At 35.7% G+C, this 19,151-nt stretch overlaps 2 protein-coding genes across 23 annotated transcripts in view; one reads left to right on the top strand and one right to left on the bottom strand.

Moving 5' to 3' along the window:
* Nucleotides 1-2,392: 2,392 nt before the first annotated feature.
* LOC125654777 (ubiquitin thioesterase OTU1-like) lies at nt 2,393-14,139 on the bottom strand. Of its 6 annotated transcripts, none has more exons than XM_056145522.1 (3): nt 13,867-14,139; nt 6,250-6,341; nt 2,393-4,604 (listed from the first exon to the last, which is right to left on the bottom strand). In XM_056145522.1, exon 3 carries the CDS (start codon nt 4,593-4,595, stop codon nt 3,669-3,671), a length of 927 nt encoding a protein of 308 aa, XP_056001497.1. In that variant the 5' UTR covers nt 4,596-4,604; nt 6,250-6,341; nt 13,867-14,139; the 3' UTR covers nt 2,393-3,668. The 6 variants fall into 6 exon arrangements, with proteins under 6 accessions (XP_056001497.1, XP_056001496.1, XP_056001493.1 ...); XM_056145521.1 differs by lacking the exon at nt 13,867-14,139 and adding an exon at nt 9,583-10,029; XM_056145518.1 differs by lacking the exon at nt 13,867-14,139 and adding an exon at nt 9,600-10,029.
* Nucleotides 5,659-19,151, top strand: part of LOC125654772 (6-phosphofructo-2-kinase/fructose-2,6-bisphosphatase 4-like) — a 39,494-nt gene continuing 26,001 nt past the window's right edge. For 5 of the 17 annotated variants that reach the window (XR_008797367.1, XR_007362459.2, XM_048884815.2 and 2 more), the window contains exon 1: nt 10,678-10,801. Coding sequence is in view for 14 of the 17 variants with exons in the window: in XM_048884815.2 (XP_048740772.1) it covers nt 10,753-10,801 (49 nt within the window). In the remaining 3 variants the exon portion in view is untranslated. Of the gene's footprint in view, nt 6,373-10,677; nt 11,236-15,636; nt 16,573-19,151 lie in introns of those variants that run through there. The other 12 variants (XM_056145513.1, XM_048884817.2, XM_056145512.1 and 9 more) reach the window with 7 other exon arrangements.

Here is a 19,151-nt window from a genome sequence, read left to right as displayed (position 1 = left end):
GAAAAACTTTAAAAATCTTCTTCTCAAGAACCACTAAGCCAGAAAAGCTGAGATTTACATGAAAACTTTCTGACATAGTGCAGATTCAAGTTTGTTCAAATCATGCCCCCCCCCCCCCCCCCCCAGAAAAAGCCAGAAAAGCTGAGATTTACATGAAAACTTTCTGACATAGTGCAGATTCAAGTTTCTTCAAATCATGGCCCCCCGGGGATAGGATGGGACCTCAAAGTTTTGCACACAAATATATAGGGAAAAACTTTAAAAATCTTCTTCTCAAGAACCACTAAGCCAGAAAAGCTGAGATTTACATGAAAACTTTCTGACATAGTGCAGATTCAAGTTTGTTCAAATCATGCCCCCCCCCCCCCCCCCCCCCCCCCCCGAAAAAGCCAGAAAAGCTGAGATTTACATGAAAACTTTCTGACATAGTGCAGATTCAAGTTTGTTCAAATCATGCCCCCCCCCCCCCCCCCCCCCCAGAAAAAGCCAGAAAAGCTGAGATTTACATGAAAACTTTCTGACATAGTGCAGATTCAAGTTTGTTCAAATCATGCCCCCCCCCCCCCCCCGGGGATAGGATGGGGCCACAATAGGGGATCAAAGTTTTACATACAAATAACTTTCATGTTAAAAATGAGCTTTTTCCACTCTTGTTGATAATGCAGCATTCAGTTTCAAAAATTATTAATATTGCACATGTATGATGAACATCTTTTTTGAATAATTTCCTAAATTTTGTTTTCAGTTATACATGTATTTATCGGACTTATTTGGATTCACATTCTCTCCAACCTGATTTTGAATTGAAATCAACTTCATTATTGATTACAAAAAATAACTCCACTTTCATGGTTTGATTGCTATATACAGATAATCATGTACTGGATTCTGTAGTACAAGTCATACAGATGCATGTTTCTGGTGAGGTGATGAAATGGATGTAAAGTGTTTCGTAGACCTGCATTATTGGTGTGTTTTGACATGAATATCTGTGGCACTTGTTAGTTAGTGTATGTAGTTATGTGTATTTCTCTTTTCTGTCCAGTTGTTTGTTCCTTTCTATTATTATTTGACATACATGTATGTATTAAACTACTGATTTGTTTCATTTTAGTTGTATTCTAAAAATATTTCACACAACTGGAACACAAGTTTTCACATTTTCTACCAAAACTTGACATTTCCAAAAATATTCTCTACAATATCACATCTGTAAGGGAAAAAAAATGCATAGTCATGTAGAGCATTTCATGATCCAGGGTGGGGCCGGAGCGTAGCAGATCAGAAACCCTTGACTTGGGAAGATAGGTAGGGGCCAAACTGGGTATAAGGTGTTTATATGTAAAATATTTGAATAGCATAGGCTTTAATGCTACTGATTGATTGTATCTTGTTTAACATCCCTCTCGATAATTTTTAATTCATATGGAGATGTAACCAAGACCGGTGAAGGGCTGCAACATTTAGGCCTTTGTTCGACGCATATGGCCATTGAGCAGTGAGAGTTCATTAGTGTGCCACACCTACTGTGACACGGGACATACGTTTTTAAGGCCATCTCCGAGGACCCTTGACATTCACACCCGATGCTGAGGGTTTGGAGATGGAATTGCCACTACCTGTTTTAACGACATAGGTCTGTCGCGGCTGGGATTCGAACCCCGACCGTCCGCATACAGGGCAGACACTCTACATCCAGACCACCACAGCGGTGGTAATGCTATTGATACTAAATTTTGATTATAGGTATTTTAAAAAAAGAGCAGGTATCCTTTACCAAAATTGTAAATTTCATGATCCAAGGACAGGGTTTTAGTTCCAGCTGGGACCAAAATTATTCTGGTGACTATTGTTTTGAACAAAATCATATAAAGTTTATATTTGAATATGTTGAAAAGTTTCAGGACATTGTTTCCAATCCATATTTGTTATTTCCTTACAGGAAATGTATTATTTAGTTGTGCAAAAATAAAGAATAACGCATGAACTGTTTTTTTTTTTTTACTGTTGTTCCTGCTCATTAATATTACAGACAATTCATGAAGTCAGCTTAGCGCTTCTCAGTACATGTACTTTGATTGTGATTATCTCTCCTTTTAAGGGGACATGGCCCTTCATTTTAACAAACTTGGAAGTCCTTCACCCAAGGATGTTTTGTGGCAAATTTGGTTGAAATTGACCCAGTGGTTCTGGAGAAGATGAAAATGTGAAAAGTTTACAACAACGACTACGGCGCCAGAAAATGGACAAATTATGATCAGGAAAGTCACTTGAGCCTTTGGCTCAGGTGAGCTAAAAACAAATTTTGTCAACTTGGAACACAATTGCTTTCTGACTGTGTTATCAATGCTGCATTTATAATTATAATGCTTTACACAGTACCACACAATCACAAAATACAAAATATTTATTCATCAGCAAATCATATCATGCAAGTATTCTTTAATTCATGAAACTAAACTAAGACTTGTGGCTGACTAGAGACTATATAGCATAAACTTATAAGTTACTTTGGTTACTGTACCACATACAGCATCACATGTCATAATATAATAATATTCTACCCAGAGTTATCCTTCCTTATACTCACGTGTAAGGAACGATAACTCGATAGAGATCAAATAAAGTGTAAATGATAATTATGCTTCTAGACCTTGTGCATCTACATATTGCTATATACATTCATTCAATATTTCAGTTTCTTTGAAACAAATGTAAGGTTTTATAAATATATTGCATCTTTGTTTGGAAAGGAGTAGTAGATTTCTATGCTTCATAACCCCCCACTCCCACCCTTTTTGTCCCCCATCAACTTTTTTTAAAAAAAGTAAAAAAAAAAACAAACTTTCATTTCATTTGATAAGGTAGTGTATGTCTAATAGAATTTACCATTCCATAGAATTTGTTTTCAATCATTTGCAATTAAAAACAAGCAATTTCTTAAATCTAATTCAAACACAGTACCACTTTTGTAAATGATTATCTAACATAGTGCAATTTTAGATGAACATATTTTCATATTTATAACTTTATTGTACTGGGAAAAAATCTACGACATAAACATAAAGTATGTCCAAACCTACACACCATAGTCTATAGAATAAAAACTGCGAAAAGTACAACACAGGAATATAAATTTTTGGCCAAAAAATTCTGAGACTGAATCTTAAATAAGTTATTTTGGTCAAAGGCAATCATATTTGCTTGGGTTCAAATTTGCTATTACTCCTTAATAGTAAATTCCAACCCAATAATTGCCTGCAATTTCAGTAAAATTTAAAAAACACAAACAAAAATATCTTGTACATTGAAGTTGGAATCAAAAGCACAACCAAAAATTTTGGAAGGAAATATAGCCATTGGCATATATAATACATAGATCTATAAATTATAATAATCATACTAAAAGACAGTTTTCATTTGAAACAAATCTTACATGGCTTACAAATTGCTTTGTACATGTACATAAAGCACTGGCACATATTATCAACTTGGATGAACCATGTATATCCACAAGGAGTGTTTAACTGTCAATTTAACATACCCATCAGTATTAAGAGAGCCCCCCCCCCCCCCCTCCCCTACCCCAAGGAAACAAGGCTCCTATTAAGCCAGTCCTGGAATCATATGTTAAGCTACTTATTGCCTAAGACTAGCCTAATTCCACATCAAACTTCCCCAAAGTTGATATGTCCAGTGACCTTGGCATGACCTTGAGCTTCGCTTTGACCTGTGAGAAGCTTCTGACACACCAGGCATTTGATGGAGAAGTTGGAGACGTCCGTAAATTGACGAGCCGACTTTGCTTCTGATGCGATCTCCATTGCCTGGCCCAGGACTGATGCATCAGAAGTGGGAAATATTGTCTGCACATGAAGGTTTGGATCTAAAGGTTCCAAGATTAAAGGGTCATAATGTATGCCATCATATATTACAAATATCCGTTCCTTATAAAGTTTGTCCTCTCCAAACCTATCAATGCGACTACTCTGAGTGTCCACAACAGCAATCTCTACATCAAAGTACTGAGACAGGATAGAAACCTCAATAGCCCCTCCCCAAGAGTCCGCATTCCTGATCCAGTTACAGTAGGCATTGTTAGTCTTTCCGAGGAATGCTTCTGAGAAATTAACAGGGTCACTCATTACAACTCCAGCAATGAGATCTCTCATGGCTTTAGAGCAGGAAAGATCTACGACACCATTGTTCATTAAAGCGTTAATACTGGTAAATAAACACGAGTTGTCAGCCGGCACGACTTTCCTCATTAGGACTCCTTTAGAGTTCATGGACTGCTTCTGTAAGACATTGTCCATTCCCTGCTGTTGAAGTTCCCCCTGAAGTTTACGATTTTCCTCCACAATCAGTGTGTCTCCTGATCGGAACGGGAGCGATGATAATGGGCTGTTCTCGTCGCTGATGTCAATGATTTTCGGGGGGTAGCCCTGTCTTATTATGATTGATCCTCTGGAGAATTTGGTGACCTGAACAATCTTGTCCTTAAGTTCACTGATTTGAGAATTTAGATTCAATCCCGAGAGTAAATGTTGGCCAGTTTTGGTTTTACATCTGAGCTGCAGAGGTCTAGATGCCATGCTTATGGTCTGAAATACAAAGGTAAATCTAACATACTCTACTGAATCAAAGTCCACAATACTGTAACATCCACTGCATATCTGTACATATAAATAAACCTCGGAGTCTGCAAAATTCAGCTTAGCTGTGAATTATTTTCTCTTAATAAGGGCAATATTTGACATGAAGCAAAATATCACAAGCTAGCCAAATCTCCTGAACATTATACACGTTGTACCTATCTCTACGTGATATATTGTTCTTAATATCATATTTACCATTATGTTTACGGAAACTATAATATTACTATATAGATGTTATTGAGTGTAAACCAACAATATTTTGCCACAGTGAGGCAATAACTGTCTATAATGCGACAATGCAAACACTGGCTATCTTGGAGGACATTTCGGCTTAGTTGTGAATTATTTTGACTCGGGCAATCCGACATTAGTGATGGGACATCGGCTGAATTTTATAATCGATCATCGGATGGAATCGGTTGCTGCTTCCGATGCGATTTTACCAATTATAATCGGACACATTTTTATTTCAAAAAGCATAACACTACAAAATATTGCATGTTTTCCCCCATTTACAAATGATAACAGTGATTCATTTTGGAGTGCGTCCCGCACATAAATTACACATTGACTTTGCTCAGGACGCATGATTTCAATTAATGTGCATCCCAAAGGAAGCATAAAGATTTTATATTATATGAAAATGTTTTTATTTCCACCCCCCACCCCTGATAATAAGTATGAAATCTAAGCTCCAGAATGTACTACACACCCAAGATATTCCGAATGAAGAATTATGACATTTCATTGGTCAACTCGCATTGCATTAACCAATGAAACGAAATGATATATATGGCATTACTTTGGGTAAACAAAACTGGGAACTATAGATATGCGTGTTTCGATAGTAGCTGGCTGTTAGACTTTGTAGGAGTGAAAACGAGCTAGTTCAAGAATGCATTCTATAAGATATATAATATATACATTCAATAATCGATTACATAAAAAAAAATAATCGATCATCAAAATCGGTAGCTTTCTTTCCTTAACAATATAAAGATAGATGTTTACTAATATAATATGTAAACCAACAATATATTTTGCCAGAGTGAGGTATTAATATTGAATAAATGTCTACAATGCAAACACTGGCTATTCATCTTGGAGGACATTTCATGTCATAAATCAAAACCTTATTAATATAAAAAAAAAAAAAAAAAAAAAAACCTTAAAAAAAAACAACCAACATTCTATCCATGTTTCTCAGCAAGTGTAGGTGTAGATCTATATTCATTTGGCAAATTCAAATGAGTTGTCAATTTAATCAATCACGAAAAATGTATATGTGCACAAATATTGCAAAGCTTGCTGTGATATTTTTGTCTGTATATAACTTTTTCTTGATTTATTAATAAAATTGTCTACCCTTGATATTGATTTTTATACTGGTCAATATCTTATCCGCGCAATGCATTCACGAGAGAGCATTAAAAATTCAAATCGTGATTGAATGAACCCAGTTGGGAATATGTTATAGCGATACGTTCTAAGAATTTACAGCCTACACCTCAACAGTTGAATTATATACAGTTTTCTCACCGACTTCACTTCATTCAGGAACAGCTAGATACGAAATATAATTTATTATTACTTGCTGAGCGAATTTCCTCTAGTCTCCAAAATCAAACCGGAATTGTATTCTACGTCATCATTTCCTGTGCACATCAACAGGGTAGCATGGCTCTGAAAGAGAGTGTTCCAATGTTAAATAAAGGTAAGATTTGTAAGTTTAAAATGACAAGTTCTTTATATCAATGCCTTTTCTACATATTATTGAAGCATGTGCACACATAGTTCACATATTCTATTTGTGATTCGAATTTCCTCAGCTGCATTGCATCATAACTTAAGCAGTGCATGTATCAGCTGTGTATATCGATTTTTGTGGTAGACTGATAGAAAATCAAAGCGCAGGCGTTGATCAGTTAAAACCTGCAGACCCTATAGGTAAATGTGCTAGTAAAATTATATCGGGATTATAACTAATCTTCATCAACTCTTAGTGAACAATCGTGTAGATCTACTGAAATATTGCAACATTCAGGAACCCCACACTCTGACTCATTTTCAGAATCCAGGCAACACAAAGACGAAACGATAATTTAAAAATTGAATAATACCGGTCGTGGTATAGCTCAGTGGTAGAGCATTCACTTCGTAACTGGGTACATGGGTTGTCGTGAGTTCGAACTCTGCTCGTGACATGGCTTCATCGAATCTAATTAACGTAAACATCTATATGTAGACCTGTATAAGTGATTGCTACTTCACCAAACGCTCAGCATTTAGAAGTAGGAATCACGGGTCTTTCAGATAAGACCTTAAAAATGGAGGTCCTGTGTTGTGGCAGGTATATGCACATTAAAGAAGAGTCCTTTAATTTCGACATAACGTCGAAAACAAAAAACCATTATCAACCTGATGTGAATACCTGACGGCAACGCTGATCTTTTTATTGGTTTTCATTGTCAGAGAAGCGTTTTACTGTAGAAGTGCATGCATATGAAATAGAATAACTGAATATGACTTGTAATGAATAATTCCAGAAAAAAATCTGCTCACCAAAGTGGGTGAGACAAATTTGCAACTCTTGATCACCCACACTGCTAAATTTACCTGCACTGGCGAGTACTTGAATTTGCAATCTCAGACTTTAGTCAGTTGTACAGCATGTCCGAAATACAATTGTATATAGAGTAGTCAATTAGCAGTTTAATATATGTTGTATAAATAATCCATATAGTCAATTGACAAGTTTGTCTTGTCTAATCTTATTGTCTCATGCTCCTTTGTAAATACATATTAATTAAGAAATTAAAATAATTGTGGATTTGGGGGAAGTCATGGTATGATCATGATGATAGACATACAATAGAGAAAATACCAGCAGAGGAGTTATTGCCCTTGACAACACATTTTTAACATCACAGATATTGTAATTGATTGATTGAATATTGTTTAACGTCCCTCTCGAGAATATTTCACTCATATGGAGACGTCAGTCCACTGCCGGTGAAGGGCTGCAAAATTTAGGCCTATGCTCGGCGCTTATGGCCATTGAGCAGGGAGGGATCTTTATCATATGCCACACCTGCTGTGACACGGGACCTCGATTTTTGCAGTCTCATCTGAAGGACCGCCCATTTAGTCGCCTCTTGCGATAAGCAAGGGGTACTGGGGACCTATTCTAACCCGGATCCCCACGGGAATATTGTAATTGATTATTTATAGGAAATATAAACTTTTTCAATGTATCAAATAGTTTATTGTCTTAAATTTTTGTTTTTTATAATGCCCATGCAGTCAATAAAATTCCCCCAAAAGATTTCTATCATGCACAGATTTGTTTATTATTATTAAGATATTTCACAAACCTATGATGAAGGTGCATGGAGATAATCTTATTAGAATATTATTTTCCATCATCTGAATAATAATTGGGAAATTCATATCATGCTTATAGCTATTTTGTCAATTTAGAAAAAAATTTAGTAGCCCAAGACAAAAAATAAATAACAACCATGAAATTTCACTTCTTTTTAATTGCGTTCTATTTCCATTTCTATTTCTGAATCAGGTCCTGCATCTCATCATAATGTAGCCATTCCCGGTTTTCCCTCCATTTGGCGATCTCTTCCTCTTTTCTGTCTCGTATCTTTTCTGTTTATTATTCTGCACAGTATCAGATTTTCCTTCGCTAAATTCTCTATTAATTTGCACCCAATTTTAATTTTTCAAAAGTGTTCTTGGTGTAAGTGTTTATATTTACTTAGTCACCGTTATCATGTCATCGAGACTCTCGTTGAAGTATTGAAATGAATCACTGACCATGCTGACTGAAGCGTTTTAAAGACTTCGATAGATCTCCTATGATTTTTAAAGACAATTTGTACCATACATAAGCGGTATTCAGTGATTTTTAAGGCCCATTTTGGGTCCGAAATTCGGCCCTTTCCCCTTCTAAAAATTGTCAAATTTTCCCCAATTTAGCTTGCATTTTTCTCACTAATAACATTATGAAAGAAAAATGTATTCGAAAAATATAAACATTCGCTGTGAATTATATATATACAACTTAAGAAAGAGTTATGGAAATTATAATTTGGATAGAATAGTTGAAAAATTTAGAAGGCTAAAGAAAATTAGATGTGTAAAATAAAGATAATTATAATGTTTGATATGATTTTAAAACTTATTTACTATAAAATTGATTTTTCCCAGTTTGATTGAAATGTCGACAATTTTTCCCAATTCGAAAGCCACAGGACCCTTGTAAAAAATGTAGAAAAATCAATGGTATTTTTTACTAGCCTGTCAGGCCAGTGCGTACTCGAATTTTACTAGCCCGGCGTGAAATCTAGTAGCTCGAGCGTCGGGTTAGTGAGTTTTCATGAAGACTGCTGCTGACTGGAGTAATAGATGTTATTTACCATTGGGACCCAGTATTGTAACCCCAGAAAATCAAGTTTTTTAAAAAGCACTAATTTAATACTTAAATATGTTAATGTAACCAATTTAGACCAATGTGTTTTGAAATCTACATACACATGTGTTAATACGCCAGTTTCGAGATACGAACTCTTCTGTGTAGGAGGTGCAATTAGAGGAACTTTGAATGCCTAAGTGGGACAGAGTGGACCTACAGTCAACGAGGAAGACGATGAAATGTATAAAAAGCGGCTTATCTTTTGATAAGTAAATGTGGAAAATACAAAATACTATCGAAAGAAATGTTTTACTAAAGTGGAAACATAAAAACAATGTCGTATTTGCAAGTAATATCTTAGATATGGTACTTATGACCAACGAAATAACGTGATATAATAAGAATTCTATGTATTTAATTACTCCCTAAATACTTATAACTTACTTAGTTTGTGTATCAGTCGAATTCGGGTGATCAAACAGCGTATGAGAAACTTACTGAGTACATTCACTTACGCAGTGATGAATATTAGTCCCACTCTCACGTGTAAACAAATTGGTTCGCGCCTCACTATGTACGAGAGTTCTCCAAAGGGAAATAACTCGGGTGTATCTCGAAACCGGCGTATTGGTTTGTACTGGTTTCTGTGTTTCATTAGATAGAAATAGCTCTTAAACTTTTAGTTATACTGGTATATATCTAAACCTCTGAGTCAGAAGTATTTGTACTGGTCAAGATTGTAAATTGCTCTACTCTCCACTCCCCACTGGTTAGTTCATCCCATGAATCAGTTTTGCTTGTTAATTCATCACATGAATCAGTTTCCTGTGTTAATTCATCAAATGAATCAGTTTCCCGTGTTAGTTCATCACATGAATCAGTTTCCCGTGTTAGTTCATGACATGAATCAGTTTCCCGTGTTAGTTCATCACATGAATCAGTTTCCCGTGTTAGTTCATCACATGAATCAGTTTCCCGTGTTAGTTCATCCCATGTCATGAATCTGAGTCTCACACTCATTGTACTCGCATTCAGTACATCGAAATATAAATTGTTACCGTGAGGACAGCCCCAAATGAATACAAACACAGTCCAAAATAATGCAGATAATTTGATTACCATTGATTATGAAATATGTTATATGATTGTAATAATTTTATTCATTTGAGATTCCTCAGAAAATTGGAGATAATTTTAAAAGTTGAAAAATGAATTTATTGATTTTTTTCCCTTTTAATTTTGAACACAAATGTCTAAAGTGTAATCTAAAATTTTGATCTTGATATTTTTTTTTCTGAGCTATGTGGGCTAGCTGCTACACAATATTAAAAGCAAGAACATTCAAGTTTGGATGTTGTACAATGAGGACGTATTTATTAATGAATGCACTATAAATAGTATCTATAATTAATTGTTGCACTTGGCCCAGAAACCTTCTTAATCTGAGTAAATATGGCAGAGAGCCAGTGCCCCTATCAGTGAAGGCTATAGATTGTATTGAACTAATTGTAACTGTGTGGATAATTGTAAACATAAAGACATATATTTATACATACATTTATATATATACTACACTCATAATACACACGTCAGGGTTTTTTAACACTACACAGACTGTGTATTCATACTGGCTCGTGTACAAGTTGATGGCTAACATGTGACAAGTGGATGATATTTGACTTACAGTGGAACTTTACAGGATTTCAAAATTGTCAAGGTACATTGAATGTCATCCAGCACAGTGTAAATTAAATCTCCCACCAAAAAGAATATCTGTTTATTTTATTTATCTGATGTAAAAGTTTATCCAGTTTGTTTACAAACAGTAGGTGTTGTGATCGTGAGTGCCTCGATAGCCTGTACATCCGTCATCAGCACAGGATTTTTATTATGCCTTTTTTACCCCGTCACTTCTAACTTTTAATTTGTGAATGAGAGCAGTGGATTAATTCATTAGAGGGATATATTGAACCAGGTTTTCAGTTTGGACTTGTGTGTGATTTGTATCTCACAATTCGAGACGTTTCCTTCGGGGGTACCATCACTGAGGGTCAGGGTACCTCACTGAGGGTCGGGCTACCTCACTGAGGGTCGGGCTGTGACTGTGTCAGGGAGTCAGCATGCCATCATTTATTACACCTGTTCCTCCAGGTAATTAAATTCAATTATATTTAAAAGTTGCCTAGCTTCCTGAAGAGAGTATGGATGATGAGGGTTAATTTTCATTTTAACAAAACTCCAGGGTTGTTTAATTCTGTGATGGATGAGCAGAAAGTGAATTGTCTCTCAAGAAGTGACCATGGGTAGACTTTATAATGTCCATTACTGATTGATAGCCCCCGGTTTATCTGTTCTTAATGAGTATGTGTACAGTTATTTTAATTTATTTATTTATTAAATCTTTTTATCATACAAAGGGGGACAACTCTTGCACCCATGTTGCTAATTCTTGGGGACACTGCTTAGAAAAAAAATAGTTTAATTAGTCTTATAAAATCAGATTTGGAGGACTTGAATTCAAAAGTTTTGAAATGAACATTCACAACCTGGTTAAAAGTGTGAGGGTCAGAAGAGGGGAGTGTGAATCCTTAAACATATTATAAGGATGGAGTTTAATTGACAGTTGATTGTTTGGACATATGGAGTCTGCAGTTACCTATATGAAAGATCTAGGCCTTTGGCTGGAGTGCATTACAAATGCAGTTATATGTGAGCTGTACAGTGTATATTGATGGTTGCTTTACATTCTATGCTCTGTATGAGTAGCATATATATATATATATACCAATACCCCTACCAGTTAGAACCACAGTGTACGTCCTAAGAATACCGACACCAAGTCAAAAGTATCTCACTGTGAATCTCTAGCATTCTGCCTCCGTACTGACAACAAGTCAAAAGTATCTCGCTGTGAACCTCTAGCATTCTGTCTCCATACCGACAACAAGTCAAAAGTATCTCACTGTGAACCTCTAGCATTCTGTCTCCATACCGACAACAAGTCAAAAGTATCTCACTGTGAACCTCTAGCATTCTGTCTCCGTACTGACATCAAGTCAAAAGTATCTCACTGTGAACCTCTAGCATTCTGTCTCCATACCGACAACAAGTCAAAAGTATCTCACTGTGAACCTCTAGCATTCTGTCTCCGTACCGACATCAAGTCAAAAGTATCTCACTGTGAACCTCTAGCATTCTGTCTCCATACCGACAACAAGTCAAAAGTATCTCACTGTGAACCTCTAGCATTCTGTCTCCATACCGACAACAAGTCAAAAGTATCTCACTGTGAACCTCTAGCATTCTGTCTCCGTACCGACATCAAGTCAAAAGTATCTCACTGTGAACCTCTAGCATTCTGTCCCGTATATACCGACATCAAGTCAAAAGTATCTCACTGTGAACCTCTAGCATTCTGTCTCCGTACCGACAACAAGTCAAAAGTATCTCACTGTGAACCTCTAGCATTCTGTCCCGTATATACCGACATCAAGTCAAAAGTATCTCACTGTGAACCTCTAGCATTCTGTCTCCGTACCGACATCAAGTCAAAAGTATCTCACTGTGAACCTCTAGCATTCTGTCTCCGTACCGACATCAAGTCAAAAGTATCTCACTGTGAACCTCTAGCATTCTGTCTCCGTACCGACATCAAGTCAAAAGTATCTCACTGTGAACCTCTAGCATTCTGTCTCTGTACCGACACAAGTCAAAAGTATCTCACTGTGAACCTCTAGCATTCTGTCTCCGTACCGACACAAGTCAGAAGTATCTCACTGTGAACCTCTAGCATTCTGGAGTTGGAAGTAATAGTTGTCATCTTTAAACTAACAGTCCGATGATGGCTATACTATTGTTCCAGTAACATATGTCACTTCGCTTGATCGAGCGTGCAAATTTTTGGGCGAGGCCGTTGAAAAAAGATCTTGTAGATTTCGATGAAACCGCTCGATTTTACTTTTGTTTTTGGGTAACCAATCACATGTTAATACTTTATCAGGGACTTCTTTAATTGTTATGATTATCAGTTTAATTGTTATAATTATCTGTTTAATTGTTATAATCTGTTTAATTGTTATAATTAACTGCTTAATCTTTTGATGAAAATAAAACTATAAGTTTAAAATTGTGGTTCTATTGAATATGTAGTACATTATTATATAAACAGAGTATTATTGAAATATGGAATTATTTTAATTATTGGAATTTATGAGATTGTAGGATAAAGTCATTAGTCACAACTAACTACTACTAATATCATTAAACTGTAGGTAAATTTACATTAGTTACAACTAACCTACCTAACTAACCAAACTTTTGTTTACTAATATTGGGTTGGCTGAAATTTGCACAGTGCATGCCTATCCCTATAAAAATTGAAGTAAATCTGACAGTTATTTGAAATGTGACAGTTCTATATGCCTGTGTTAAAAGTTGTAATGCACACAAGTTTTCATTTATTTGCATCTTGTAATCTATTGATGTTGCATTTGTTTGTGTCTGTGTTATTTCATTTTTATTTCTCAATCTATGTTGGACTTGCATTATTAATTCACGCATGCGCAGATAGGGGTTATTTCTGCCGTGGCAGTACTAACCTCCGAGGGGTTAGTACTGCTGCGGCAGAAATAACCTCCTAGGGGTTAGTACTGCCGTGGCAGAAATAACCTCCTAGGGGTTAGTACTGCCGCGGCAGAAATAACTTCTATCTGCGCATGCGTGGCATTTAATAAAATGCTTCAAAGTAAATAAAAATCCTTGTTATCAACAATTTTTCATTACTCTATCCATATGGCATGGGAATCCCGCCCCTATGAGTAAGACATCTCAGTTACAACGGCAAAGTGCACTGAAATGCCGATCAAAGGTCGTGCCGCTTCCATGGATGTTGACATGTTTCAATTTCATTTTTGCACTACAACCTGTGTCCGTACGATCAACATCACAGGAAACGACGATAAAAGCATGATATATGCAATAAAAGCATGATATATGCAGAAAACCCATGTATCTGCGACGAAAACGCGATGAAATCCAAACCAGTCCTCTTCCCCGATGTAAACACAAAAAATAACCCCTATCTGCGCATGCGTGAATTAATAATGCAAGTCCAACATAGATTGAGAAATAAAAATAAAATAACACAGACACAAACAAATGCAACATCAATAGATTACAAGATGCAAATAAATGAAAACTTGTGTGCATTACAACTTTTAACACAGGCATATAGAATTGTCACATTTCAAATAACTGTCAGATTTACTTCAATTTCAGCCAACCCAATATTAGTAAACAAAAGTTTGGTTAGTTAGGTAGGTTAGTTGTAACTAATGTAAATTTACCTACAGTTTAATGATATTAGTAGTAGTTAGTTGTGACTAATGACTTTTTCCTACAATCTAATAAATTCCAATAATTAAAATAATTCCATATTTCAATAATACTCTGTTTATAGAAATCAGTTTTTGTACGGGAAAACAATGATGTAATTTTGCTTCATTTAGAGCTTCTAAATATGGATTTTCTAATACAAATATCAATAAGAAAAGTGTATATATATACTTTTTTTTTTTTCCCCCGTCAGTGAAATAGCATATCAAAATTTTACAGCAAAAATTTTTGCCACGAAAATGACAACTAAATATGTTACTTTAAATATATAGATCCATTCCTGTTTTTTTATTTATAATTATTGAGTTTTAATCTGTTTACCACCATATAGCACAGCTACTTATATTTTAGGTGCATATATTTATACAATGTTTACAGAGTTCTACAGATATGTAGAACTTAATTCTGGTATATAGTGGATTCCTATTGCCTGCAGCTAAGTCATTATGTCTCCCTATATGGATGTTTTGATTGCAGGGGTCACCTCGCACCCCAAGCTCTGAATACCAGACAATATTCAGACCATGAAAAGTTAGATCATACAATCAACAAAATAAGATGTGGCAATTGAAAACTTGTATGCAAATTGATATTAGTCATTCCAATGACTGCAATTTGTTTATAGATCTATTATATCATGCTTAGTTGTAATTTTAATAGCCCTCCAGATAACATGACACCATGCTATTATTTAATATGATAGTTGGTGTTAACCTGATACATTGCTTTGCTAGTGTGAACATCGCATATTGTGTACACCAGATCTTATCAGAGCCCCTCTGCAGGCTCCAGACATGCCATTATTTTAATTAAAATTGGTGTTTATAATGGTGTATATATATAATTGCTGAGAGAGAGAGAGAGCTGAAAGAGAGAGAGAGAGAGAGAGAGAGAGAGATCTAGTGATGGATTTGTGATGCCTGATAATAGCTGGTAATTATAGGGCCCTAATTGGAAAATGAAATCCATGCATTAATTTTATTCACTGCAAAAGTGTGATTTCCTACATATTAACGCTGCACAATTAACAGGTCCAACCTCCCGAACATATAATTAAATTCTCTGTTTACGTAAATGCATGTGCGGATACACTGTACCAATACATGCATCAGGCACACACAGGACAATTATATATAAATTTGTTTTGCAGCTCTGCTTACAGAATTCTGATGAGTTTCCGTCAGCTGATGTGCACATCATTGGAATGTTTACAATCTGTTTCGGGCTGCTCTTGGCTTTAATACACTATCAATATTAATGCTTCCTGAGCCTCTTTATATTATCAGATGTGTAACTTGTTCCCCTCTGTCATTTTACGGATGAAGTGGAGGGATTTTGGAATAAGCTAGCTGTTGTCATTGATCGTCTGCCCATACAATTGTCATCTGGATTGATATTTTATAAATCTGTTGCTGTGACCAAGGTTTTCTAGGAGGTAGATTGTGGATGAAGGTCATGCAAGATTTGTAAGAGGTGTGTGGATGGGGGTAATGCGGAGTTTCTAAGAGGTGGAATGTGGATGAAGGCCCTGTTGACAACTTGTTATTGATACCAGATAACCAGGATAAAACCGTGACCTTGAGGATGACTGATACCGTCTGGTCCTGGTTTGTTGTGCTCTGCATGATGTGGCCTTCCTGAGATGACCTCACCTGAAGAAGGGGATGTGATTGACTTGTTGATTCCTGACTTACGAGTAGTTAGACAAGGAGACAGTACCGAGTGTCTGACTTCCACCTTCTCTCTAAATCTCGCTGAGCTCTCAACTCTATACTGTTCCTGTCATTTAAAAGCAAGAGACCGGTTAGAAAATCCCACAACAGTTTGCCACTTAGTAAAGGGATAAATATATCTGCTACAGTGAATGATTTAAATATCCTAGCTTACATGCTAGAGTTTTTGTTTACATACAGGTGAGGGGGTGGCAGACGTGTTTGGGGTTATAAACATTCTCTCAGGTGTTGAATGCTGCACGCCTAGAGAAAGCTCTGTTGATTTCGAGGAAGTCTATAACATTACGGAGCTTGAGACTGTGAAACTGGGCGTTCATATCAATTATATTCATTATCATGGCTTGGCATCGATCTGGAACAGGTATTAGTAATCTTCAAGTCTGAGTTTTATTTTAATGTTCCAAAAGAACTATGATTTAATGCTTGGAACATGTATCAGTTGTAATATTTGATTTATTATTTATTTATGATAGATGGAGTAATTGTAGAAAGGTTGCTCTGACAATAACGGTGTGTCTCTTTAAAGTAGAGGGTCACTGACCTGGGAGAGGGGCAGACCCTGGGTCACCTACAGTCCATTATGACACACTGTCATTGACCTGGGAGAGGGGCAGACCCCGGGCCACCTACAGTCCATTATGACACACTGTCATTGACCTGGGAGAGGGGCAGACCCCGGGTCACTGACCTAGGAGGGTGCAGACCTCGAGTCACTGACCTGGGAGGGATGACACACTGTCACTGACTTGAGAGGGGGACAGGGCAGACCTCGGGGCACCTGTAGTCCGGTATGACACAGTGTCTGCCAAGGAATGGATAATCTAGCTATTTTCATTGTCCTAATTAGTATATATATAGGGATAATCATGTAGTTGTTATTCTTTCACTATAGTATGTATGTCAGTGTATGTTTATATGTATTGGGTTTAAAAGCATGTGTGATCAACATAAGAAAATCTGGAAATGTGTTGAATTACAGCTCTATAAAGATTGTACAAGTCCATATACCTCTATCTAGTTTGTGAGAGACAGCCTGGGAATTAATATATAGCTCTATAAAGATTGTACAAATACCTCTATCCAGTCCACCGTCTTGGAATTATACATATATCTAAAAATATTACATTAGTATATACCATATCGAGTTTGTTACTGAAAATCTGGGACCCGAGGTCTGCCCGGGTCCCCCCTCCCCTCTCAGGTCATTGCTTTAAAGATAGTACATTAATTAGTATACCTTATCGAGTTTGTCACGGACCATCTGACAGAATTTTCCACAGTTGATAAAGATCATTATAATTATCATTATTTTATTATAACAGACTTACAATGAAAACACATCAAAAAAGTTTTATTTTCAAAATCCCATAAAAAGTTTGTATGGAATTCTATAAAAAAAAAATAATCTCAGACTCTATCTTTTAAAAATCATGTTTTAATGTTTGAGGGAGGAAAATGTATATCAGCTTAAGGTCCTGAATTCTTTAGAAATCTCTGATCTGCTTTTTCAGGCATGCAAAATGAAAATAAAGATCCTACTGTGGGAATAAAACCTTTACATTGATATACTCAGTCATTGGTGAAAGAATTTAATTTGTATTTGACGTTTTCGTCTACAGCTCAGTTACAGTTTAATATTCATATGTATTCTACCAAGTACATTTGTAAGTTCACCTTCCATTTGGTAGTCATTTTGGATTTTGTTTTGCTATCTCCAAAAATTAAGATTGATTGCATGCCTATAAAGTGTATGCAATCGCATGACAAATTAGTCAAAAGCTTAAAGTGGTTATTTGATGATAAAGTTGTTAATTCAGTATTCCCTCTATAATTTCCTTGTATATTGGCGAAATAGAACTGAACTATAAACTCTGATTTTAAAGCTACAGTGTGCAAAAACAGGTTGTAATTTAGACTTTGAAAATGACCAGTATAGAGAATTGTAATTTAGACTTTGAAAATGACCAGGAGAAAATCATAATTTAGACTTTGGAAATGACCAGGAGAATATTTATTAAATACTTCTTCAGTGTGTAAATTTAAAAATTTTAAATTTAAACCTGCATCTACATGTTTATATATATTGACCTTCATGAATCTAAGAAATAATAACAATGTGGCTCCCAAACACACTCCAATGTGAGGAACTTTCGTCAACAGCAATCTCTGACCTAGCTTGTTCAACGTTTTAAATCCTGACCTTGCAAGTGAAAAATTGTTGAATGAGATCAGAAGATGTACTTAAACCAACAGACAAACAAGCATAAAGATGGTAGCGGTGTATATGACATACATGTATAAATGTTTTCACACTATCAGCTGTCAGATATAATCCATAAACCCATCAAACTGCCAGGGGAAAGTTCAGTGTGTTTGTATGACAGATAAAAAAGAATTAATATCAAGGTTATTATTTACAGATAGAAGAATATTTTGTTAAATTAAGTAGTATATTTGTTCTCTTTTTTTTTTCCGAGCTAAACTACATGTATGTGTCTTTCCCTACTTCAGCAAATAAAAGTGGGAAAATCCAACTGTTGATATGACATCATTATTGATGTCCCAAAGATTTTGATAGATTATCCCACTTCTCAGTTAATTCATTGTGAGATATAGCACCATGTTTTAATTAGTATAATAATAATAATTTAATGTAGGAACTTCTCAAAAGCACAGTGATAAAAGAGACCACATAGCTTATAAAGGGACTGCATGGTTCACAATTTTTTTTTTATGTTAATTTAACATTAAAAAGGTAACTGATTTAATGTTGACAGCCAAAATTTTGACCTTCTGTCGAACGCAAGAATAAAAGCAACATTTTAGTCTTAATCAAAGACTTGAGTCTTTTCATGTATACAAACAAATTGGTGAAATGTTAATTTTGTATTATAAAGCATTTTCATTTTGCACTCACAAATTTTAACTTTTAGATGACAC

The sequence above is a fragment of the Ostrea edulis genome, chromosome 7 (genome assembly GCF_947568905.1).
Source record: "Ostrea edulis chromosome 7, xbOstEdul1.1, whole genome shotgun sequence".
Lineage (NCBI taxonomy): Eukaryota > Metazoa > Mollusca > Bivalvia > Ostreida > Ostreidae > Ostrea > Ostrea edulis.
This window is presented reverse-complemented; position numbering and strand designations above follow the sequence as displayed.

Coding starts and splice junctions, on each gene's coding strand:
- LOC125654777 (XM_056145522.1), bottom strand. CDS start 4,595: ATGGCATCTAGACCTCTGCAGCTCAGATGTAAAACCAAAACTGGCCAA.